Here is a 27,248-nt window from a genome sequence, read left to right as displayed (position 1 = left end):
ATGTTATCTAATAATGACATTTTTTTATTGCTTAAATAGGTGGACGAGCTCATAGCCCACCTGGTGATAAGTGGTTACTGGAGCCCACAGACATCTACAACGTAAATGCGCCACCCACCTTGAGATATAAGTTTTAAGGTCTTAGAAAAGTTACAACGGCCATTTAAACCGAAACGCATTACTCATTCACGGCAGAAATAGGCAGGGTGGTGGTACCAGATTTCCTCCTGACACAAAAGATAGGTAGACCTTTACCACTATCTATCAAAAGCATAAGTTTTACTTGGTATGTTGTATGGTATGTTGTATGTTGTATGTTGTATGGTTGACCAATCTCCTTTAGTCGACAAAAGAACCAAGAAAACCAGAAATAATTCTGAAAGAATTTATTTTATGTTCTGTTTCCAAAAATCATTATCTAAAAGTATACCTAATAAATGCTTATTTTTACCAAAAGCGTTTGGACCAGTAGCTGTCTAACTCAAAGAGGTTAAGCTTGAAAAGCAAAACAAAGGACAATTTCATTAAATCTAAATCACAAAAACAGAAGGTGCCAAAAGCAAAATGTTATTCAATTAATAACATTAATAAATTTTGATTGGATCAATTACTACAGTGTTTTGTTTACTTAGAAATTTTGTGATAGGCTATAATTAATCTACAGTATCAAATTATTTGTATTTTCGTAAAGGAAAATGTTTTCAACAGTTTTATTTCATCAATAAGAATTAAATACTCGACAGAAACTAATCTGTTTGATTTGTTTGTAATCTGTGTTTATGGTTTGACAAGACAGATTAAGGGGGACTTTTTGGCGGGAACGCGAGGAGTGAAGTTGTGTGATTTGTTTTATTTTGTCTATTTAGTGTTTCTTCAGGTTTAAATGTGTAACAATGGTGGTTTATTAACTGTTTAATATCTGTGAAAGTGCACAAATGTGGGAAAATCAAACAAAGCCGCTGGACGTAACTTCTCGGGATCCTCCAAAAAGTCCACTGAAAAAATCTCAGTAAATGACCACCATTTTACTGATATTATATTTGATCCCATATCATCTCATTTCATTTAATGTCATCCCAGTTGATTAATATCTCAAATTAATCATCTTCATTTCATTTCACTCCATATTTTCATTTTTCATAAAATTAAGAATATAAATTAAAACAAGACATGACTTAAAGGTCTTAGTTACCAGGTCATAAAATCCCTTAAAAAAAAAGACAGATTAAGGAAGTGAAAGATACAAACGAACTGAGAATATTCGGTAAATGTTTGAGTTGTGAGGAGCGTACCACGGCTTAAGCCACAGTAAATATTTAGCTAATAAGATGAACGTACCTGAAAAGAAAAGCTCAGTAAATATTGGTCGTTCATTTCTGATTGTCTTGTTGGTCAAGTGCTTAAGTGTCCGTGTTCGATATCCGGTCCGAATCAGTATCTTCGTGACGGATACTTGGTTTTTAAAGTCTGGGTTATTGTTTCAATTATGTTTCCGGTACCCGTAAATCAAAGAAAAAAAAACTTTTTTTTTTATTATTTCCCGTGTAGGCAGACGATCATACGGCCCACCTGATGGTGAGTGGTTACCGTCGCCCATGGACTTTAGCAATGCCAGGGGCAGAGCCAAGCCGCTGCCTACCGCTTAATACTCTCCACAAGCCTCGTTTGAAGAAGGACATGTCATAACGCTCGGGAAAAACCGTGGAGGGGAGTTCATTCCAAGCCGGATGGTACGTGGTAAAAAAAGATCTCTGGAAGCGCACTGTGGATGAAGGAAGTGACTCTAAGTAGTATGGATGAACTCTGGTGGCGGGCGGTGCGTTTTTTCTTTTGTTTATCGAAAATTTGATTTTACTTAAGTATTTTTGATTAACTCATTTATTAAATTATAGACATAGTTCTTTAATACTTAATTCTTTACAAATCTCATCCATTCTACTTGCGAGAAGATTATTAGATTAGTAATTTGATTTGTGTGTGTAGAAGGATTATAGAGAATGAAATACCTATTAAACATGTTAATTAAAGTACAGTAATATACAGAAATAGATAGCAAATATGCAATAGTTGCATATATATGTACATTTCGAGTGTAAACAGAATTTTTATGGCATATATACTGGTGGTAGGACCTCTTGGGAGTCCGCACGGGTAGGTACCACCACCCCGCCTATTTCCGCCGTGAAGCAGTAATGCATTTCGGTTCGAAGGGTGGGGTAGCCGTTGTAACTATACTGAGACCTTAGAACTTATATCTCGAGGTGGGTGGCGCATTTACGTTGTAGATGTCTATGGGCTCCAGTAACCACTTAACATCAGGTGGGCTGTGAGCTCGTCCATCCATCTAAGCAATAGATGGGTGAACAAGCTCACGACCAGCATGTTGTGAAGAGGTTTCTGGGGACCGCAGACATGAGTACTTGAGTACTTTGAGCTATCCACCTTGAGACATGAGGTTAAAGGCTGAATTGTACTGTGTAACGATTATCCTACCCTTCAAACTAGAACGAATGATTAGTTCACGGCAGAAATAGGCAAGGCGGTGGTAAATACCTACCCGTGCGGACTCAGAAGACGTATTACTATCAGATTGTCATAAAAGAATAAATGCTACTTGCGATAAATGCGTGCTACTTGTTTGTTCTACATAATACATTATTGCATTTTTATGGTGTAGGTATATCTGATAATATTCGTAGACTTTGTATTTAAACACGGAAACAAACTTTTAAACTCGAATATCAACCGCAGCGAATTCCACAATCTGAGCTGCACACTAAATGGAAATATTATAGAAATCGCTTTTGTAAGAGGTAAGTATCGAGATAGAAAATAAGGTGTTTACCTAATTAAAAACCTACATAAAAAGATGGGCCAGGAGTACGAATGAAAAAATCGTGCACGTTAGTAAAAAGTAGAGAAAAGAATAGGAATCGTAATATTCAAGTATAATTAAGAATTCACGGCAAAATAAAGCGTTTTTGAATGTAATCCATTGAGCGTAAACCGTCGATAGATCGACTCTCTATTAACGCGTATAAAGTGCGAAGCATCGGAATACCGACTATTTGCGCAATTTCATTATAGATTTTAGGTACCAACAAGTACGGACGTGTGTACGCGTGCATAGGGTATTTAATAAGTAAATAACATTTATAAATAACTATTTAAAATTATTTTGCTGTGATTTTAGCATTGATTTTTGTAATTTTGTAATTTAGTTAAAGTTTTTTATCAGGAACTTATTATTTTTCAAAAATCCTTTAGAAATTTCTGCAAAATATGAGAAAATAATCTCAACACTAAAATGGCTAAATTTATTGTTTCCGATCTTTCGAATAATTTACGTAATTATGTTTTTTTTTTTTTTATTGCCTTTGTAGGCAGACGAGCATACGGCCCACCTGATGGTGAGTGGTTACCGTCGCCCATGGACTTCAGCAATGCCAAGGGCAGAGCCAAGCCGCTGCCTACCGTTTAATACTCTCCACAAGCCTCGTTTGAAGGACATAATATGTATACGAATGGTGAACAATAGTGAAAGTGTTGTAGTATTATAATATCCAAGTTAATACCTGCCTAAATTTGAGTTGAGCTCTTTGCGAAAATGAGAAACATGGTCGAGATTGCTGAGATTATAAATAAAGCGAGTACATAGGCTTTGCAATCTCTCAAGTTTGCTTAAGAGCTCTTCAGTGGCACCCCAGTACAGGCATCAGCGTAGTCAATAATGGTTAGAATTAGGGTTGGGATCAGCGAGATTTTGCTTCATCGTAACGAAACAATTAATGTAGCAGCTTTAAATTATAATAAAAAAATCTAAACCTAGTGCACTTAGCTACATCTTAACAACAAATCTTTACTATTTTTTAAATGTAAGGTCATAAGGTCATTTGAAGGGCAAAGCCGATTTGGCGTCCAAAATGCTGGGAGTCCTCAACAGAGCAAAGCGGTACTTCACGCCTGGACAAAGACTTTTGCGTTAAAAAGCACAATTCCGGGCTCGCGTGGAGTACTGCTCCCACCTCTGGGTCGGACCTCCCAAATACCAGCTACTTTCATTAAAATTTGACTCCATTCAAAAAAGGACCGTTCGCATTGTCGATAATCCCATTCTCACGGATAATTTGGAAATTCTGGGTCTGAGGGACTTTGTTTTTTTCTGTATTTTGTACCGTATGTTCCATGGGGAGTCCTCTGAGGGATTGTTTTTATGATCGCACCGCCCGCCACCGGAGTAGACTTCATCCATACTACTTAGAACCACTGTGTGCATTCACAGTGCGATTCCAGGGATCTTTTTTGCCACCATCCGGCTTTGGAATGAGTTCCCCTCTACGGTGTTTCCCGAGCGCTATGACATTTCCTTCTTCAAACGAGGCTTGTGGAGAGTATTAAGCTGTAGGTGGTTTGGCCCTACCCCTGGCATTGCTGACGTCCATGAGCGACGGTAATCACTCACCATCAGGTGGGCCCATGCTCGTCTGTCTACAAGGGCAATAAAAAAAAAACTTTTGTTACAATTTGAAAAGTATTGTGTTTAGTTGGACCCGCTCTCAAAGTCGTAGATTTTTTATAATTTCAATGTATCTTATGTGTATTCGTCCCAGCAGCACATAGAAACGATAACAGTTGACAGATATTGATAAGATAACTACTGATTGTATTTACAATGAGACGTAACATTGGTACGTACGAAGATAAGTTACGTTGTTCGCATTGCGACGTAACCAAATATTTCAAAGTAAATTAATTATTGTTTTGACGAGTACTAAAGAGAATATTAACGAATTTTTACTTATTTTCGTCTTACTATTCTTAACTTATTAGTTATGTTGTACAAAGAGCTATTATGAAAATTCAAAAATGTTGAACAGTTTTACCTAGTACCTGTGCTGGCAAAAATGTACAAGATAATAGAAGTTAATACTTTCCAGTTTCCCGCTCAATGCTCTCACTGGTTACTGAATTTAAAAGAATTAAATTAAGCTGGTTTGCTTGGTGGCCTTCAATATCTCTGAAGACAATACTAAGCTTAGACTTTGAAAAACAGAAAATCTATTTCAAACATCCTTCTAAAATTCTTTAGATTTCGTTTGGCTGCCTTTACAATCGATTTGAACCTAATCACTAGGCTTAAGAAAGTATCGATAAAACTGTGTCCTTAATGTCGCCAAGGTTAATGAGTGAAAAAAAAGCGATGCTGTGAATTTTAAATCAGAAGCCCAATTTAGATGTTGCACGTGATCTGGGTCAATTTAATCATCTTATTATCGTCACGAATTAAACGAACCATACGATTCCGAAATCAAGAGACAAGCCTTATCTGTGAAACGACCATACTCTCCGTCCATGAAGAAATTTCGAATTGGTCTAAAGGTCGTTGTGGGTAAGTAAAAATGTTATCTGGCAGAAAATGCAGCTTATTGCCGGATTTTATGATGCAAATATAATCCAAAAAGTATATTAAGCATTATTATACATATATTTAAGAAGCATTATATAGAAGTAGGAAAACTCTCGATATTATTTTAATGTATTTATAATATGCTCTTGTTGTTTCGTTCAGTCCACCTTTCCATATGTCGGAGCCATTTCATAAAAACCGGCCATGTAGAAGGTGCTTTTTATACAATTTTTATACAATATTTAGAATAGTGTAAACAATAAAACACACTAAATATAGACCAATATCGCAAAATTAAGAACAAAATATGAATTAGTGTCCCATATAACTTATTTCATATAACTAAGGGAAAATAAAATAATAGTGTACACAAAAAGAGTTTGAGAATCAAAGTTATCCTTTTAATTCAAGAGACCATTCAGTGTCAAAATATCCAAATGATTCAATTATAGGCTGCAAAATATTCATTTTTTTCATAATAATTTTATAATAATTAAACATTATTTTTTCGGAATTTAAGTCTATTTATATGACCCGGACATAAATTTTGACATGAAAAATGATAAAATGATGACAAACCGATACAGAAATTCTAAGTTTTTTTTCATTTTTATTTCTAACAGAAAACGGTAATAATGTAGCTCCCGATGTTCTCAAACAACAAAGAAGTGCCGGTAACATGACAGTTTATACGATTTCTATACCGTCACGGAGTATTATTGTATTTTCTCAGTAAACATGGCGCCGGGAGATGTAAGGAAAGATTTATGGCACAATATTACACGGTAGATATGTGCCAGATTAGGAGATACGGTGAAATGGAAATAGCTGCGGATCACGGCCGCGTGGAAGGATAATAACTAGTGTAATTTCCTGGCACGTTGAATAGTTACAAGGTAAATGCTTCTAAACAAATGAGAACCTTCGGCTAAAGAGTAGCTGTAATACTCACTTGTTTATAGTGCACTTAAATAGGTAGTGATTACTAGTATTATGTTCCGGAGCTCTATTCATGCTAGTATTAGCATTTAGTGTTTATGGTTTGTTCTGATTTTTCGGAACCATGTCTGTTACTGTAAAAATTAAAAAAATAATCTTTTATAACATTTAAATGACAGTTAGTTGATCAATGAAATCATAGTAAAGATAAGTAGCTTAAGTAAGTAAATAAAACGGTCGAAAATTTTCAATTCAGTATTCGGTAAAGACCAATGATTCTACTAGAAAAAACTAATCCGAAATGAGGTTAAGTCTGAAATGAATCTCCAGTCTAGATATACTAGGTACTAGATATTACGCCTTTTCTATGGCAAGTAGGGAGACGAGTATACGGGCCGCCCGAGAGGGAGTGATTACCGTCGCCCGTGGACATCAGCAATGCCAGACGCACAGCCAAGTCACTACCTATTGCATGATACATGCTTTAATCCTTCAAATTATCCATTATTACTACTTGGCTTACAATATGCTTTATCACTAGCAACGGTAGCTTGACGATCGTAATATGCTGTTCTAATAAACAATAAGTCATTATCGTTCATTTTACGATGGGTTTCATTATCAGCATTTAGGACACTTACAAAAAGACATTAGTGATTTTGTCCGAAGCCCCAATAAAATACAGGAGCTTAAAAAAACAAGTAACAGTTTTGTATGTTTCGATATAGTTACTACACGTGACTTTGAAGATTTCGTTAGATTTAGTAAGAGCATTATGTACTTAAATTTCTATCAGTGTTTTATTTATTTATTTATGTACACACAGAAAAAAAGACATAGTACAGAGTAATAGGAAGATTATGTACAAAGGCACTGCTTATTTCTTTAATTATTAAAAGTCTTGATACTTTTCAAGACGTAACAGGACTCGGGCTTGATGAAATTAATTTGAATTTTGTATTGGCTTTAAAGCTATCGCTATCCTTAGTATAGACACAGTAGAGAGCAAAATTTTGCAATATTTTATGAACCCTCAAAGTGAATGTTAAATTTTATAGTAAAATATACAAGATCCCTGTGATGTATGTACCAGAGACTGATATAAATACTTATATAGGATTAAATATATACATATATAGACAATAAACACCCATACATAGAGTGCAAATAAGTTGCATTTTAAACAAACCTGTTCATCACAAGAATGTTTGCTCGATATGGAAACCGAACCCACGACCCTCAGCGCAACGGTTAAGGCCGCTAACCACTACTGAGTCAATCTTTATATTGTACTAGCTGACCCGGCAGATTTCGTAGTGCCTCAATCGATAAATAAAATACCTAAACTTTTGTATAAAATAAACTTAAAACAAACAAAAGGAATCGGTCCGACGTTGGACACATCAAAGGAAAAACAAAATTGTTATTATTATTGTATTCCGAGCATTTTCATATTTTTTCACCTTTTAAACCTTCTCTGGACCTCCACAAATAATTCAAGACCAAAATTAGCCAAATCGGTCTAGCCGTTCTCGAGTTTTAGCGAGACTAACGAACAGCAATTCATTATTATTTAAAGAGAAGAAGAAAATTTAAAGTTTCCCCAAACTTCGTAATAGGGCTATTAAGATAGGAAACAATAAAGTTCAATAATTATGAAGTTGTTTACTCACATTCCTCAGATATTTGGAGTTCGATCTTATCGAGGTCCTCGATCTCTTCGTCCTCGAAGTCAGTTTGTACGGTGACGTCACGAGTGTAGTGCTGTAGCGCGATGACGTCAAAAGACGCCCGTTCTTCTGTTGGTGAACTCTGAGAGGCTGCGCTAACGTTCGGGATCTCGGTGGTCTCGTGTCTGACGCGCTTGCACGCGGCACAACCACAGAGGGAGCCGCGCACTCGCAGCAGCCACACTAGCCCAAACAGCGCCATCCACGTGGTCATGCTGTGACTACACACTTCACCATTACAACACGCTTCACTGTCGACTAACTAAATTTAGCTCTCGGACGCCAAACTGATCACTTTTGTCTTTTTATATACCGGTATAGTTTCTAAGTTCATAGCTCATTTCTGCTGAAATTGTCTTTAGTTTTTTTTGGAACGAAGTTCCTTATGAGACGATGCGGAGGGGTACCCTAACCGGGAAAAAAGGTCCGTAACATAAGATTTTTATTATTTATGTATACTCTTAGTATGATGGCTATAGTGTCTAATGTATAGTCTACATGATGACGGCTATTATTATTATTCATATAAATAGCTGTTTCTTTGTATGTTATTATTACATATTTTTTATAAATCATTGTGAATAAAATAAAGTTGATAACTTTGTAAAGTAGTTTTTCTTTCATCAATAAAAAAATCATAATAAAAAATGTATACCCGAATAATTATTTTCTTTATACCTCGAATAGAACTTAAAATTAATATTTTTATAATAGGGAACTTTGTTCCTATCCGGTGTCCCACACATCACACATCTTTTTTTTATAACCTTTACTAATCGTTAGTAATTATTTCATCGAAAATACCGTCTAACAAAGGGTTTGTTGGGAAGTATTATCTCTATTGATAAGCTTCAAACGTAATTATGAGGTCTCATAAAAATACTTATACGGCATATTAGATCTCTCCACTACGTTATGACGCGCCAAAGGAACTCGATGAGATGATAAATGAAGGCAATAAATTGCAGCCGCTATGATACAAATGGCAGCTCTTAACGTGAAGGGCTCATGAAAAATATCAATTCGTCACAAGCGATTGGTGAAAATGTGCGATGGGATAAATTAAGGTCAAAGCTTTATATGTAGCTTTTACATGTAACTAAGTATTCTTTGGAAAAAGTTTCCCCGTTTGACTACTCGTAATACCATGCCTATTGATAGCTATAGGCTTAGTCAATTAGATAATTGAAATATCAATAATGGGTGGTAATGCTGCCGAACGTACTGTACTCTTCAAAGTTATTTACAGTAAACCGCCGCCATATGCGAACGCTAGACCGATTCCATCTGAAATGTCTGCGTAAAATTCTCAACATCTGCTGGTCTGATCGCATTCTGAATACGGAAGTTTTGCGGAAAGCCAATATCATGGGAATTGAGGCTAATATACCGTTAGATCAATGTATGACAAAGTATGTCATCAATGTATGTCATCATGTGATCAATGTATGACGAGATGTACTTAAGCGTCACATGAAGAAATGCGTCATTGAGTCTTCTGAGCGGGAGCAAACAGCCGTTCGACAACCAGAATAGAAATCTTAGGTGAAAACCAGAGTAAAAAATATGAAGAGAAACACTGCTTTGAAATAGATTATTGAAGCGATGAACTGAAAGCACGCCAGCCTTGTGCTATCTCTTACAACTATTATAACGGCATGCTCACATGTCCACATCGTGCACGTTTTTTTTTTTGTTTTTGTTTTTATTGCTTAGTTGGGTGGACTAACTCACAGCCCACCTGGTGTTAAGTGGTTACTGGAGCCCATAGACATCCACAACGTAAATGCGGCACTCACCTTGAGATATAAGTTCTAAGGTCTCAAGTTTAGTTACAACGGCTGCCCCACCCTTCAAACCGAAACGCATTACTGCTTCACGGCAGAAATATGAAGGGTGGTGGTACGTACCTAGTTTTAGGAGTAAGAACGGCTATGTCAGCCTCATACGAGCACACCGTGACCATTAGATACAGAGTGGAAGAGGTCGCCGTAGCCGATATTAGCCAAGAAGAGAGTAATTGAAATATAATACTACACGAACCCAACCAATTGTATAAATCAGCTCATGAAGCTCCAACATCTTAAAGCTTAAAGTTTTTGATGGCGTGTTAGAGGCAATGTTCTATCTATATTTTCAAACCGATTCCATTAACGAGTTTTAGGATGGGTAGAATGATGGCATCACAGTTCAATATATAATATGTGCTCTCAATCTAAACTGAATTTATAAGATTTACTTCTATATTTGACTTGTTACCGTTCATTAACTTTTTTTTAAGGAACCTTATTTTATTTTTATTTTGTATTATTAATATTAAATATAAAAGCCGTTTCTTTGAAAACTTCCAATCCTATTCGTGCTTCGAATCTCATTTTTATTTCGTTCAGTAAATTAGTTTAGGAAATTTTCGACTTTCATTAAGTGTCTTTGTTGATTATATTACTACAAAGAGTTGTTTCTAAACTTTTAATTACAATTTCTCAATTTATTTCGAACTAAATCATACTAGACTCGTTTCGAGAATGCGAGGAAAGCAATTGTAATATAATTAATAGCTAAATAAATATTTCGAAGAATATGAGTATGCTCGTTTGAATTATAATGTATTATCATTTACGCAAATGACCTCATACACGAGGTCAAAGTCTTAATTTCATTGAAAAAATAAAAGTTCTAATTGTGCTTTTATTTCTCAGAATTTTCCAAGAGACTTTTAAAAAAGAACTCGTAATTAGATTGAAACTTTTATTAATTTGAATTCTAAATGAAAAATGTCCTGGCAATCAAATTAAGGTTCGTCGAATTTGTTCTTACTCGTATCGTGGATTTTAAAAACACAATTAACTTCAATAATGTCATTGTAGATTTTGTGAATAGGCAATTTATTATTTTTCGCTGTCCTTATGGTAGCCGGTACCGCTCGGTATCTACCATAAACTTTAACCCATAGATACAGCTCACTGACTTTCTCGCCGGATCTTCTCAGTGGGTCGCGTTTCCGATCCGGTGATAGATTCTGCGAAGCACTGCTCTTGCTAGGGCCAGTGCTAGCAACACTTCTGGGTTGAGCCCCGTGAGCTCGCCTACATGTTAAGGCGAAGCTGAAATAGGCTCTTAAAGCATAGGTAGGAAAAAAAATAGAGTGCTTCAGTATTTTGGTCGTATATGAAGAAAACTCTGACAATTTTGAGACTCATAGTGATCGGCAAAGGGGAGAGAACATGATCTAGGAGTCAGAGCCAGAAAAGATGGAGTGATCAAGTGCTCCAACACCTGGACACGAGACTATGAACTAACCGACATAAGCGGTTATAGATCACAAGAAAATGTCTCAGTCGGGCGCACCACGATGATCAGCATTGGATAATGCATTAGAGTAGGAAGAGGGGGATGCGATCAGTGCTTAGTGTGTTCACTTCATAGTCCCTAGATCAAAGATTACATATTTTTTAACATGAAATTGTATTTGATTAAGCCTCAAGTAGTAGTTTATGTATGTAATAGAGCTTTCAATAGATGAAATAAAAACATTCAGACAATTACGGTATGGTAAACATGTTGTTTGTGTGTTTGAAATCTTATTATGCTTAAATTAAATAGGCTGTTAATTTGGCCAACAACAATTTAAATAATAGAAACTTCTTCTACGATAATGATATCGGAAAATCACTAAATTATGACTGATAAAAAGTACTGTATGTCTGTCTCCGCGTTCTTTTAGTTTTAATCATTTTAGCTATTTTTACATGATTTAGTAATAACATAGGTACATAATATAAACCTATAAAATTTCAAGCATATAATATTATATAGTATAGATAATTCTACGCTAATACAACTACGACTGCTGTTTTTGAAATGCTAATGTCCTCCAAATAACAATATTACTATTGATGACAATCAATTCAGTATACATCATTTTTTGGTAAGAAATCATAGTATGTAGGTTTCGTTTAAAAAAGATCGGATTGCGAGTAGTTGGAATCTAAGGATAAGATTGCAATTTTGTTCTACTCAGTTTTATAGATTATGAAATCAGTTAATAGTTTTATGTTAATGAACCAGAAAGATATAATTGAGAGACAATATGTTAATCGGGTTTTTCGGGGTGGGAGGGATTGTCGGTGGCCGAAAACCCTTTCTAGCTTGACTGGGCTATGTAGGCGAACTCAGGGGCTCAGCTAGGAGGGAAAACTTTGCTAAGAGCTGCAGTAGCGTTCCTAGAACAACTATCAGATCGGAATCGCGACGCTCTGAGAAGATCCAGCGTGAAACTCATGCGGGCTGATATATAATAAATTTAACATCGAACTTTTTGGCGAGTTCAACCTGACATAAGCATTAAAATAATTCGGACGAAAACTCTGTAAATTTAAACCGAAAATGCAAATCATGTGCGGTCATAAACCATAGCTATAAAACAAAAAGATAAACGACATGTGCACACCCGGTGCTGTTCGTTGTAGAATTAGTATGCATCATATAAATTTTGTAATAAAATGTGACGTCAGCATTACTTAGTTTCGTTTCGTTGCAAACACGAATCCGAACCTCGCTAAGTATGCTGTGAATTCATTTGAAAAGTAATTCAAATTTGGTTCACTCCGACAGTTCAGTCGGAATGAATAGAGTCAGATTTCATATAGGAAGCAGTATTATTTTCATCATGCTCCAAATTTGACTGAGGCCGTTGCTTTTAAATGTAAACTTGCATATTAATCTTAACGTACCTTACTAGTTTTTAATGTAATCATCTATTAAACACAACTGGTCGTAGGACCTCTTGGTGAGTCCGCGCGGGTAGGTACCACCGCCCTGCCTATTTCTGCCGTGAAGCAGTAATGCGTTTCGGTTTGAAGGGTGGGGCAGCCGTTGTAACTATACTGAGATCTTAGAACTTGTATCTCAAGGTGGGTGGCGCATTTACGTTGTAGATGTCCATGGGCTCCAGTAACCACTTAACACCAGGTGGGCTGTGAACTCGTCCACCCATCTAAGCAATAAAAAAAAAAAAAAAAAAATTGGGACACCATACCAAAGTATCATTTTAGTAAAGGTCTACTAATGAAAATTTACGAAGCTATTAAATGAATTCTTGAGGCTTTTATTATTCACCAATATACGTACATAGTCTTTATGATAGGCGAAGCAGAATACGTGCTGATGACTTGTGAAATATTATCTAAATCACAGCTACTTACACGAGCGAAAAATTGTACGAAGAAAATATTATTGGGCTTTTATTCATTACTTGCTTTACCAACCGTGAGTTGGTATACAACACATATAACTGCGTACCTATATAAATATATGTATATATTAAAAATATTTCTTACGTATAATATTTGAAATATTTAGATTTCTATGTTAATTAAGTATGCTAATTAAGCTTATCATGTAAATAAATATGAACACAAGAGTTTTTGTTTATTCGTAATCTACGTGTTTGTTTTATTGCCCGAGCAGGCAGACGAGCATACGGCCCATCTGATGGTAAGTGATTACCGTCGCTCATGGACGTCAGCAGTGCCAAGCACAGAGACAAGCCGCTGCCTACCGCTAATTCATCATGGTAACGGTTTTTTCGATTGCCTTGAAACTCGGTACCTTTCGCATGGGCTTTTGATAAAATGATGGGTGAGCAGATTATTAACAGAAGTATTAACTAAAAGTACTAGCGCCTATAGAAAGACTGTACGAGTATTTACCACTATGCCTGCTACTCTCGTGAACCAGTTTGGAATAGCTGATACATAATTCAATTGCGACTTCGTTTTCAAGGTGGATTGTCTTCACAACGTGAATATGGGCAAGTACCTTGAAATTTGAAGACGAAATCTTAATTATACTGTACGACGTATCACATTATTGATGCTCCTGTAGTACAGACTATTACATCCATGTCAAATTTAGATGACGTTCAAATCCAGTGGTCCATACATTGTGATTTATTATTTATTGCTTTCGACGGTAGACTAGCAGCATACGGTCAATTCTACTGCTGATTATTTGGCTGTTCGGCTCATCAAGAGATAAGGTTACACGATCCCGGACATCTTTAACTGCCATTTCTACATTTCCTTAATTGTACTATCCTAACCGTAATTACCTTTTCCTTGCCAAAATTTTCCTGCTTACATCTCTAATATCTCACTGATTTTACGAGTAATAAAGCATATTGTCGTCCCGAAACAGCATTAAGTTTTTTTTATATATATAGATATTTTTTTGTAATATTTGAATTAATATCATACCTTCTTTGGTACCGTTGCAATATAAAACACGAAGAAACGATAAGCGACACTAAAACGAGACAGCAATATCTATCCATACGGATTAGCCTGCGTGATAATAAGATACCATACTCTTTATAACGATATCGTTTTTCTTTTGCACACAATATGTTAATTTTTTTCTGTGTAAGAGATTTGTAAATGGTAATAATGATTTGTTACCTTCGGGTATGAAAGGTACGCTAGTCATCTTCCTTGTACCTTCATCTTGATAAGTAAGGTATCAGAAAACTTAAGTTTGATTTTTTTCGACCGCCTACACAATTCTTTATAGCTTCAATAGCTCAAGAACAATCACCAAACAAGCTAGAGAGGCTTTTTCTAATTTATAAAGCTACATAGATTCTGGTGTTAGTTGAGACAATGCCTGGTAATGTAACTCGATTTTATTTTCATTGGTTTTTTTCACTTTCTCCACTGAAACCTCCTCAGAAATCAGCGGTTAAACGAAGGGTAAATGACCTTGAGTGACACAAAGGGAAGTGTTTGTGAGTATTTTTCTTTAGGGTTTTTTAATATTGCGTGAAATATGTAGAATATTCTTATAAATCAGATTAAAAGTCTAATCAACGACGTCGAGTGACATTCGAGGGATAAATGGGAGCTTTAGATTGAATTTTAACTAAATATAAAGTTAAAATGAAAATTGTATTTGATGGGCAGCTTATAAAATACTAAGACCATTTCCTAATTGGGGTATTGTATTCATATCGTTTTAGCTTCGCATATGTTTATGGTGCATATTACTGTGGCTTATATTGTCCATACTATACAACACTTTAAAAAAATTGTTCTAAGAAATATTACGGTAAAAATATTATTAATCTTGGTTTTAAGAAAGAAAAGCAATTACTCTGCGGATGATATACTAATATATGACAATCATGTAAATGAAATAATTCACAATCGAGACGAATTAAATACGTAGTGATATAAAATAAATGTTTCTAATCAATTAACGATCTCTGCCTGGCGTTCAGAATCATTAAAAAGAAGTGTGTACTTTATCATCGTTCGTTGTACAATAAACTTTGTAAAACATCACACCGACACTGTATGTTAGTAAATTTAAGGTAAACTTTAGGCATTTTAAATGTAATAGTAATGATTTTAAAATTTTGCTTCATTTGTTTGATTTTGCTTTTATTTCCACAGCACACTATACCAACTTTTAAATACAGTTAGACATATAGCCTTAATTTTTTTGCTTCCGAGAGCCCTAGAAAATGTTATGTGCAAATGGTTGTAGTTTTCAATCATATAACTTATCAGTTATTTGTTATCGACAATTGTGTTCAAAATCAATCTTATCATTGTAGTAGTTCTTAATTAACTTATTAATTGTAACTATACTGAGACCTTAGAATTTACATCTCAAGGTGGGCGGCGCATTTATGTTGTAAATGTCTATGTGGGCTCCAGTACCACTTAACACCAGGTGGGCTGTGACCTCGTCCACCAATTTAAGCAATTAAAAATATATATTCATAGTATGTACTGTACTCAGGTTGGTTCTGCTTCGTGCAAAACTTTTGAACTAATGATTATATCACGTTAAAAAAGTAATTTAATTTAAATCTAAATCTGCTAAATTAAATATTAAAAATGATAAACATAATAAGATGTGATCATGAAACTAATGCATGTAAATTTAATAAGTGAAGCTAATATATCGATTGTGTTTTTTTTTAAAATGTGAAACGCTCCTAAAAGCAACGTAGAGGAAATTTCAATCTTATGAAATCCTCGGAAAAAGCTTGAACACTGAGCAGAGTTTTCGGATAACTCCTACTCTAGCATCACATCTGAATAAGTTATTTGATAGTCAATGATTCCAAACACTATTTGCAAGCTTATACTTATGTGTTGTACCGTAATATAAAGTATTTGAGTACTTCTAGAATACTGTGGGCTTTTTATTCGCTAGGGATCCCTAAAATTTCAAGATTTCCTTTTCATACTTTTTGGTCACACTCCAGAGCCAAAGAATGCATTTAATAAAAGTTCTCCCACGAAATTCTTAAGCTTGTTTTCCTCATTCGAAAGTATGTGTCGAAAATCTACATTAATGAAAAAAGGTTAAAACATCAAATATCAAAAAGTATTTGAAAATAACAGAAGACAGTTTTTATGGACTTACGTAAAATGAACAAAATTAAAATCTATAAGGATACCCTTAAATATTAGAATTGAGATTGTGCAGAACAACCCTTCGATTCCAAGGTAAGGATTTTCAAGTTGGCGAATTTATTTTGAATTACGAGAATGAAATCAAATTTTCGAGATGCTTCTTGTCTTACTGTAGAAGCGTAAAAACAAAAACCAAAAATTGAGTGAAAACAAAAATTACTATTCAACTAACTCCTATTTCCATTTACCCTGAAGTTGTCTGAAGTTTGAAGTCGTCGTGTCCTAAAGGATAAGACGTCCAGTGCATTCGTATCTTACGATGCAATAGTGATCGAATCCCGCAGGCGGGTACCAATTTTTCAAATGATATACGTACTTAACAAATGTTCACGATTTACTTCCACAGTGAAGGAATAACATCGTGTAATAAAAATTAAATCCGCAAAGTTATAATTTAGGAAATTACTGATGGTAGGATCTCTTGTGAGTCCGCACGGGTACGTACCACCACTCTGCCTATTTCTGCCGTGAAGCAGTAATGCGTTTCAGTTTGAAGGGTGGGGAGCCGTTGTAACTATAGGGAGACCTTAGAACTCATACCTCAAGGTGGGTGGTGGCATTTACGTTATAGATGTTTATGGGCTCCGGTAACTACTTAACACCATTCAATAATACCCATCTACATTAAAAAAAAACTATAGTACGTAAGTACTTGAACGTAATTATTGATTAACTTCATCCAATTTTGCTATTTAGTTAATAAAAACAAGCTACATGTTACTACGTTAAAATTTATCTAGCGCTTTATTTATCTTAATATTATTTCTGCTTCATTATCTGTGTAATGGTTCTGTTTTCGTAAGCAATTGCCTCTATATTGGGTAAAAGACAATTTTTATATTATGTATCGTCGTGACGTGAATCTCAAGCAAAATGAAATGTTTTGTAGAGGCTGTATAGCTAACATTCCCCCGAGAGCTCCTTCTGATTGTGACGATACGCTCGTCCGTAAAGGAAAATCCAAAAAAAAAACACCATTGCAAGAGTTGGGTGGAAGCGACGATAAAACCGTGCGAAGTCGGAGAATGATAATTAGTTGGGGGATCTTCCATCCAATCAAGCGACAATGGACCGCGAAAATGTGCCGACGTTCGGCAAAGATTACTTACACTTTAGATTAATAGAGGCGGCTGTCGTCAATACTTAGGTTTTGGAACGTAATATTTGTGGTACAGCTAGGTAAAATAATTGATTGTCTAATTGACTGCGGGACAAATTTTTGCAAAATATTTTTTAATGGTAATGCGCCTAATAATAATTAAAGCGATTTTTTTTTTTTTTTTTTTTTTTTTTTTATTGCCTTTGTAGGCAGACGAGCATACGGCCCACCTGATGGTAAGTGGTCACCGTCGCTCACGGACGTCAGCAATGCCAGGGGCAGAGCCAAGCCGCTGCCTACCATAAAGAACGCGATTGTTTGATATGTAATATTAAAACTATTTCATTCTAATTTACCACTAAGCCTCTTATGATTATAAATAATAGTACGAGCAATAAATCCTGAGATTTATTTCTTTAGGGAATTTAATACAAAATTCTAAATATTACCAATTTCCCGCCGCGCAAACTTTTTTAAAAGCAATCTTATAGTTGCTTCATGAAAATAAACGACCACTTTTCACAAATTGCAACGTAAATGAATTAATTACTTTTATAAAAATCGAAGAACTACTAACAAAAATATTGTATCAATACTTCAATACTTTACACAATATGATAATTTACTTCTATCTTGATAATTATACTCATTAGACTAATACAACAAATATTCAGAATACACATTAAAATATCACTAAGATTTTTATTAACAAACACGTCCTATTAGAAGGCGTCACATTTCCACAAACCGTCACGAATCGGGTAATTCAAACACTAAAGCACAGATATTAACTTCGTGATTTACTTTGAATTTTATGACTTGGTACTTTCAGATCGCGTAGTGTGGAGTTGATTCGCTCGAGAGATGGGACGTGCTTCCCCCTCGGCATCTCCTTGGGCACTGAATGTTCTGATAGGGTGGTTTACGCATGCGAATCAAAGTAGAAGCCTTTAACCCTGATGAGCGGCTCTCGCAGAGTGTCTGATAATGAAACACAACTAGTAAACGACTTAAGAGGTGAAAGCTTGCGGTATTTGAGACAAGACTTAAATTTTGCGTAATTACTGTCTAAATACGCCATGTATTGTACGACCGTATGAGTAGGTACCGCCATTCTGGATATTTCAGTAATGCCTTTCAGCTTCAACGGCGTTATACATAAGAAATCAAATGTCATGAAAGTCGAGGTGTAAGGTAACCATTGAGGTAGATATTTTGTGTTAACTATAGGTACAAAAGTAAAAATTTCGAGTGAGAAATAATTTTGAAAATTTGACATTTCCAATCATGCCACATGCATGCCATATAAAAAATAAATTAATGAGTAATCAAAAATATACTTCGATACTTATCGTTTGAGGCTGTTTCATGGAATACCTTATTTTACCGATAAGATAGCTTATTGCACTTTTAGGTTAAAGTTTACTTTTCCTTAGAAAAATAACACGTTTTCACGAATAATTTCAAAGCTGAAGTTATCAATGTAGCATTAATTAATTAAAATCTAACTTGATTTTTTATTGTTGTTTAGGCTTACACTATTGGCAGTTCTGTTCTGATATCTCGATTATAATGGCTGATGGTGTTAATTTGGCTGATTTTTTTTGCCTGTCTATTGCTAGGATCCTCGAGGCAATATTCGCCTAACAGTGCTACAGAGCGTAACACTTTTACCGAGGTCTGTCCAGCACACGGTTGAAAAACTACCGCACCTACTTACTTGTTGTAAAACAATAATAATGTATGAAGTATATCATCCAATGTACTTGTAACATAAGTATAGGTAGCAAGAGTACAGTATAAATTTTTTTACTGGTGATATTGCGTCTAGTATGCCTGCATGGCTAGGTATCCGCCATCTTACCTATTTCTGCGAAGCAATAATACGCTTCCGTTTGAAAGGTGGGACAGCCGCCGTAAACGTATGCCGACTTTAGAAGTCATGCTTCAAGATGGATAACGGCATTTATGTTGATGATGTCTATGAGCTCCTGTAACTATTACTGCAACCAGTAAGGTCGTGAGCTTGTCTAACCATGTAAGCCATTAAAAGAACATAATCTCCACGTACAAGTTTGTTATTAAAACCTGAAAAATTTAATACAAGATATTTAGTGATCAATTTGGAATTAGGAAATGATATATGATGATGCCCTCGAAATATACTTTTTCGTCATCTTTATCTACACAGATATTGATATAGCATGGAACTAAGTAATGATGAGAAACACGAACAAAATTCAATTTTGGTTAAGAGTGGATAGAAGATTGTAATGTGGAACATATAACGTGTTCGTTTGGTGAAAGCCTTGTTATAGCACGCGAGAAATTCTGTGAGGAGAAGTTGATCAAAAAGCCGGATGGTACGTGGTGAAAGAGTCCTCTGGAAAAGTGCTGTTAGATCGTGAAATCGAGATGACGAGATCACCGCAAAAAATTCCACAGAGAGCTTCCCGAGGAATATACAGTACGAAACACAAAAGAACCGAAGTTCCTCTGTAGACTCAGAGACTCCAAACGATCGCGAAAACAGATTATATCATGTCGCTCTCTTGAGGACTCTCAACATTTTAAAGGCTACTTGACTTTGACCTTGCTCGAAATACCGCTTTCGAAATATCGTCCCGAAAAATATCAATAGTCTCAAAAGTGGCTGATATTCCTTTTACTGTCCAAATAAATATGTGTGTTCTAAGGGTCGAGTTAAAATAAATTTAATTAACGCCATTCAGAGGCCGATCCCAAGAAGCTTACCGTTACAAGAACAAATTTAGATCGTCTCCCCTAAACTATGTTCCAAGAAAAAATCTGATGGCGAGAACCATAGGTCTCATGGTGTATTATACATGTTAGCATACATGGTCATGTATCACGCATGACGGAGGAAAGAGTGGCGAAGCGCATCTTCTTCTCTGAACTACAGGATGGCAAGCGAAAGCATGGCGGACAGCTCCTGCGGTACAAGGACGTCGTGAAACGACACATGAAGAGATGTGATATAGAGCCCTCTCAATGGGAGCGCTTGGCAGCACAGCGGCCAGAATGGCGCAGGATGGTGAACAGCAAAGTACGCGAGTTCGAGGATCAGCGTAAAGCTGACCTTGATTACAAACGCGACCAGTTGAAGGCCCGCCCTCCTGCTGCCATAACCTATAATTATAAGAACGGCGTGCTTACGTGCCCTCAATGCGCAAGGAGTTTTGCCGCGAAGATAGGCTATATAAGCCATCTTCGAGCGCACGAGCGCCAAATCGACGGATAAGAGTTAAAGTGGTCGCCATGGCCGAAATCGGTCGGATGAATCATCATACATGTTAGCGTTGGAGAGCATGTATTTTATAGGCAAGATAAAAAACATAGGGAGAGCATCAAACCCCGTCGAACGCACTACTTGTTACAGTGTTCCATTAGTATTAAGTGAATATTACATTTCACTGTCATATCATTTTCGTTCCACCATGAGAAATATTATATACGCTTTTAATATTTAGTTTAGTGTCAATTTGCTTTTACTGTTTATAAGTGCAAATAAAACACGGTCCAGTTCAATGTTTACTGGAGTGACGTGAATGCCATTAGCCTTGAGAAACGAACTCGAATTTACAATTGCATTTTTTTTCATGATTTAAGGATTATTGGTGGCCCGGAGGCCTTTCCAGTTTCACCAGGGCAGGTGAGCGAGCAAATGCTCAGCCAGGAGGGGTGGGATTTGCTAACAGCTGCCCAAGCGCCTCCGAAGGAGACCTAACAATTCAAGAGCAACTGCTTCGCGAATGAATCTACTACCGGATCGGAATCACGACCCGCTGAGAAGATCCGGCGAGAAACTCAGCGAGCTGATGCATGAGTTAGGTTGCACGTCAACTCTTTGTCGAGTTCGACGAGTACGGTTACCGGGGTCCCTAAGCCTGCTCCTAGTCTTAGAGCTGAAGGCGTCCAATTGCAATAACTTTTGTCTTACCATTCAAACTAATTACAATTTCGAAACAGGTTAGCGGTAAATAATAAAACGCTTAAATACTGTTGTACAGTAAGTAAATATAATATTTAAAACACTGTCACAACTTTTATAAACTGCGTACAAAAAACTTCAGAAAGCACGTTCTTAAAATTTTCGGTCGAGTAACTTTGAAGTAATCGCTATAAATCACAAATTTATGAATAAAAAATAAACCTAAGCACTTGAAAAGAAAATTTTGTACCTCTTAAATTGTAGTTTCGGTAAGTTCTTATGTGGGTCGAACGTGGCTCCCAACTAGGTTTTTATATGGCTTTTCGATTGATATTAAGTATTAATAAACCTTGTATTCTTAGACTACTGTTTACACTATATAATGACGCTAGCGAGTATACAATTCCATCTTCAATAATATAAATACTATACTTATACTATACTACTACTACTACACTGTCGTATACTATACTATACTGTCGTGCTGATGTCGATCTGAATGTTAGACGACGAAAGTAAAGCGTGAAAGAGGAACGCATACGGCAGAGATGCGAATGTTGAGATGGATGTGTGGAGTGACAAGAATGGACAAGATAAAGAATGAGTATATCAGAGGAAGAGTGACAGTAGCCTTGGTAATCAACAAATTAAAGAGCGGACGGTTAACATGGTATGGACATGTGACGCGTAGAGAGAAGATGCATGTGACTCGAAGATGTATGGAAATGGTATAATGCAAGGTAGAGGGGGAAGAGGTCGACCAAACAAGACATGGATGGAGTGTATGAATGACGATATGAGAGAGAGAGGTGTGAGTGTTGAGATGACGGCTGATAAAAGAGAATGGAACAAAAAAATTTGCTGTGCCGACACCACCTAGTGAGGTAAGGCGGAGAAAACAAAAAAAAGTGTGTGTGTCCGCTCCGACGCACGACTGGAGTTTACTGGATATAAAAAATTAAACGAAACAATACGAGAAATAGTTCTATATTACGACAACACGATACACTACAGATTATTAACAAATTAACGAGACACAAAACAAACGACTAACAAATATATGAAAATACAATAATGAGAGAAACGCGCGATCAGTACGAGGCTTTGTGGCGGACTGCCGGCGCAGCAGCCCGGCGTCACCTGCGATAACGCGGCCGCGCGTTGGCTCCTGATTGGCGCGCGCACGCATCACGCAATCAGGAGCCAATCAGGCGCATAACGCATTTCGTGTGACATGCTAGTACGATTTTGGTCCCCATAATTTTCATACCCCGGGCCTATATATGTAAATCGATTCTTAAGGAGTAAACTCCAAAAAAAAAACTTATACTATACTCAATCTTCATCTGTTCACTACATACGTCACACAGTAACTGTGGTTTCAACACAGATTAGTTGGGTTTCCGTTGATCATAATTTATTGCCCAAAACTTTATATAATATTATGCTATTAAGTGCTTATGCATAGTGAAAAAAAAATCTGACGTATCGATTAGTTAAAAGGATTAATTAGGGTGGCGGAGTAACGTGGAACTTAAGGACTAGTAGTGATGCGACCCGCAAAAGCATTACCGGTCGGAGAAATTCAATGTTGTTTTACTAGTTGCAAACTCATTGATCACTGTGTTCTTTCGACACTTAGCTTGGAGCTGTTAAATATGGAACGTGTATGTATTATTATTATTTATTTTTATCATCCTCCTCCTTGCGTCGATAATCCTCAATGCTGAGAGTGGTGGCCTCTGAATGAATTTTTATCACACTGATACACCATTTTTATTATAATCTGGCGATTCCTACACATGTGCACGGCTATGAAATTTCTATGGGTCTTAAAGTGCACCATATTAGTTGATCCTGTGTTGTCTGCACTCAGCGTAATCCGTCCTGTGCCTTCCGGTGGGCGACCCGAATGCATGATGCGGCATTGCACTTTTTAGACCCAGTATCCCTTTGTACTACGAGCAATGTGCCCTATTTACTGCCAATTTGACCTCGTAATAATTAACATGGTTATCCTGCTCGTTTTATTAGGCGATAAGCGTTATTTACGAATGATAAATAAATATAAATAAATATTTTACTAACAATCACGCCACGTTAACTGGTCCCGTGATAAGTTCGTAAAGAACTTGTGTTACAGGTACAAGATATCGAAAATAAATGTAAGATTTTTATTATACACATACATATATTTAATATACATCCATAACCCTGGAAGAGACATTTATATATATCATACAAATATCTTCCCTTGGCGGGATTCCAACCCGTGACCCCCTAGTGTAGTGACCATGTCACTTACCACTACACCAGATGGACGTTATTGTATACGTATTGTTCGTCATTCGATTTCACACCGATAATCTGTAGCCAAAGTCCTCTCCATTGCCTTATAGGTGACTTTGCGTATTATCATAAGACAGGCGAACGGCCAGCGAACAAGATATTCTTATTTTTCAAAAATCTTTTTTGTCACATACCATCCGACTTTTATATGAATTTCCGTCCACGATGTTTCCTCGATGCCATGACATATTCCTATCCAAATCAGCTTTGAGGAGAACCCTCAGCGGTAGGCAAAGGTTTGATTGTATCCCTGACATTGTTGACATCCATGATTGACGGCAACTATCCACTATCAAATCATCAAGTCTATAAATGGAAAAAATAATAATTCAATATAGCACATGAATTTTTACCCTTGGTATAGCTTGATTGTGCCTCAATTGACACCTATTGTTAATGGTACAAAGCTCAAACGGTTCGAACGAAGCGATTCAAAGTTAACATATGCTTGCAAATCACCCGAGTAATACTTTAAACTATTTAAAAAAAAAACTCCGTTTTTATTTCAAAGGGTAACTACTGATACAAAAACAAATTATATTGTATTTAACTTTTAAAATTTCTTTGAGAGAATATAACTCAAAAATGAATCCTTTAAGTTGATTAGCATAACTTAGTTTTGCAATCCGATGCAAATCAGTGAAAATATCTGACCTATCTGCATGCCTACCGTGGGAGCAAAGTGCAAAATTGGAATTTCCAATGCTCCAAGGCGGAACACTCGTGAATTTCTCTGGCATCGATTATGAATCATATTTTGTGATTTAATGGATGGATCCCGTCGAGCACTTTGAGATATTAATCGTAGGTCTCGACGTTTAAGTTAGGAATAATTGATTTATTTACAACAAAATTCACGGATTATTATAGTTTTATTATAATCTGACATTTACTATTTACATTAATATTATAAATTGATGCATTTAAAACCAGATATTTAACAACAGTTTATACCTACTATTAAAAATCATTCGGTAGAGAATGTTAGGTATTTTTCCCGTCGTTACTAACAAAGAGGAAAATAACGATACCTAAAAGTACACCTACATTTAATGTAATTTGTGCAGGACAGCTATCGGAGTATCATGGTATGTGTTGAATGTAGATCTTCACGACGACCTCCAAACAGAATCGATACGTATGTGAAGGCAGCGTTAGAAAGATTCTTCGAAAAAGCAGCGCTACACAATAACCCTCATATCGTGGCCGCCTTGAATTAAACAACCGACCCAGAGGACGGGGCAACGTAAAGTCGCCGCCGTCCTAGACAAATCTTATCGGAACTTTCATATCCACCTTCGGTACTTTTAGGCTCTCCAAGCACAGTTCACCGTTATCGTCAAACTTGTCGAAGAGTTCGATGTGCAACCTACCTCATAGATACAGCCCACCGAGTTTCTTACCGGATCCTCACACTGGATCGCGATTCCGATCCGGTGGAAGGTTTAGCGAAACATTGCTCTTGCTAGGGCTGGTGTTATCAATTCTCTCAAGTTAAGCCCGTGAGCTTACGTTCCCGTCCGAGCGTAACTGGAATAGCCATTTAGGCTACCAGCGATTAGGCACGGAACAAGATCATAACGGAAATGACGCTCCCCTAACTTAATAGATGTTTATTTTATTGCTGTACTAGTAAAGCTGTAGAAGAAATATAAACCAGTTTATTCGTAACAAAATTGTCAGTCATATATTGTGACAATTCTTTTTTTGTAGCTCTAGCTCGAAATGACTGATTTTTACCTCACATATATAAAGTTATCTATGGGCTCCGAAACGAGTTTGAAAGCAGGTATTTACCTTCCAACGGTTTCTTTTGACGTTAGGAGTACAAATTCGGAGGCGACCGTCAAAATATCAATATTTATAGGATAGTTATTAAGCTATCGCATAGCTTTTATTGTGGGCCTTGAGCGCGGCGACCGAATCATGAAATTCCGTAACGAAAAAAACCTTACACCCCTCACTCCGCCTACCATGTAGCTCGCGTTCAACACATTCACACGTTGCGGTAGTGTTTGTGAATAAGCGCGTGGCGTGACGTCACACTGCATGCGCATCATGAAAAGTCTGCCCATCTCTCTCTCGCGCGGTCTAGCTTATTTGTGTGAAGGGGACAGTTAAGGTTTTGCTTTTATTAATGTTTTAATATAGCGTGGTCTTGTTTTATTATTGTTTTAATATTAAATTATCATTGTCTAATTATAATTGCTTAAGTTGATAAAAAATGCTATGCAATCAATAGCTTTACCGCGATAGTTCCCGAGTGCCAAACGTTTTTCTTTTTTTTTTTTTATTATAGAATTGATTTGCTTGCTTAACTAAAATAATTATTTTGTCGAAATAATATAACTATGGGCGACAATGCCGAACTGGAAGAAGAATACTGGAAGTTCCCTACAGACTACAAGACCGCCGAACTAACTACTTAAATTAGACAAGTTGTCGCCGTGTTTTGTTCCTAATTAATTATAAGTTTGCGCTCGGCTTTTATAAGCCTAAGGCCATCGAGTTTTAACATAATTACAGAGACAAACTATTTTGATTACTTTAGAAGAACACAATGAAAAATAAACGAAACTGTGAACGAATTTTTGTTTGACTTTTGAGATATTATGTTAAAATTGCTTGTTTTTACATTTCACTACCCATGTTTTGTGCGTGACATTGCATCATCCCAACGGTTTATAGTTTAACCATCCTGGCTGAGCCTTTGCTCGCCCACCTGTCCTGGTGAAACTGGAAAAGCCACCGGGCCACCAGTAATCCTTCAATCCTAAAAAAAAAAAAGCTTAACGTGAAGAATTTTTTTAGAATTGTAACAATTTATATAGTGATTTAAAGTTATGGTATTTTTTTTGTAATTAATATATTTATTTTCATAAAAATGTTTATTGCGCTGTCGTTTCAATTTCATTAAGAAACCCGTGTGACTACATTTGCGTTGTTGAGGTTTCACATAAATTTCTTTCGATGCAATGTTTCTAAAAGAGCAATTATTTTATTATATAAATTAATATCTATCATTATCTACGTGAAGCAAAAACTTTGTACTCCTTTTTACGAAAATCACGCGGATGAAGAAGTATGAATTTTTTTCCACTTATGCAGAATATTGAGGAGCAGTGCACAATGCTAACATTTCTTTACAATTATGCATAAAAAATACATTAAATCAATAAAAAAAAACATTACACACACTACCATGTATTTAACACACACAAGCATTTATACTGATTTGCTTATTGTTTAATTTCTGTGGCCAAATTGAGAATAGAATTAATATTGT

General features: G+C 36.2%; 1 protein-coding gene across 2 annotated transcripts in view; it reads right to left on the bottom strand.

Annotated features, from left to right (window-relative positions):
* LOC101743654 (disks large homolog 2) overlaps window positions 1–18,563 on the bottom strand; it is a 39,945-nt gene extending 21,382 nt beyond the window's left edge. Inside the window, exons 1-2 of one of the 2 annotated variants that reach the window (XM_038013016.2) lie at window positions 18,410–18,563; window positions 8,020–8,484 (exon numbers count right to left, since the gene is read on the bottom strand). In XM_038013016.2, the coding sequence (XP_037868944.1) occupies window positions 8,020–8,290 (271 nt within the window). In that variant the 5' untranslated portion in view covers window positions 8,291–8,484; window positions 18,410–18,563. Of the gene's footprint in view, window positions 1–8,019; window positions 8,666–18,409 lie in introns of those variants that run through there. The other variant, XM_062670110.1, reaches the window with a different exon arrangement.
* Window positions 18,564–27,248: the final 8,685 nt, after the last annotated feature.

The sequence above is a fragment of the Bombyx mori genome, chromosome 9 (genome assembly GCF_030269925.1).
Source record: "Bombyx mori chromosome 9, ASM3026992v2".
NCBI lineage: Eukaryota > Metazoa > Arthropoda > Insecta > Lepidoptera > Bombycidae > Bombyx > Bombyx mori.
This window is presented reverse-complemented; position numbering and strand designations above follow the sequence as displayed.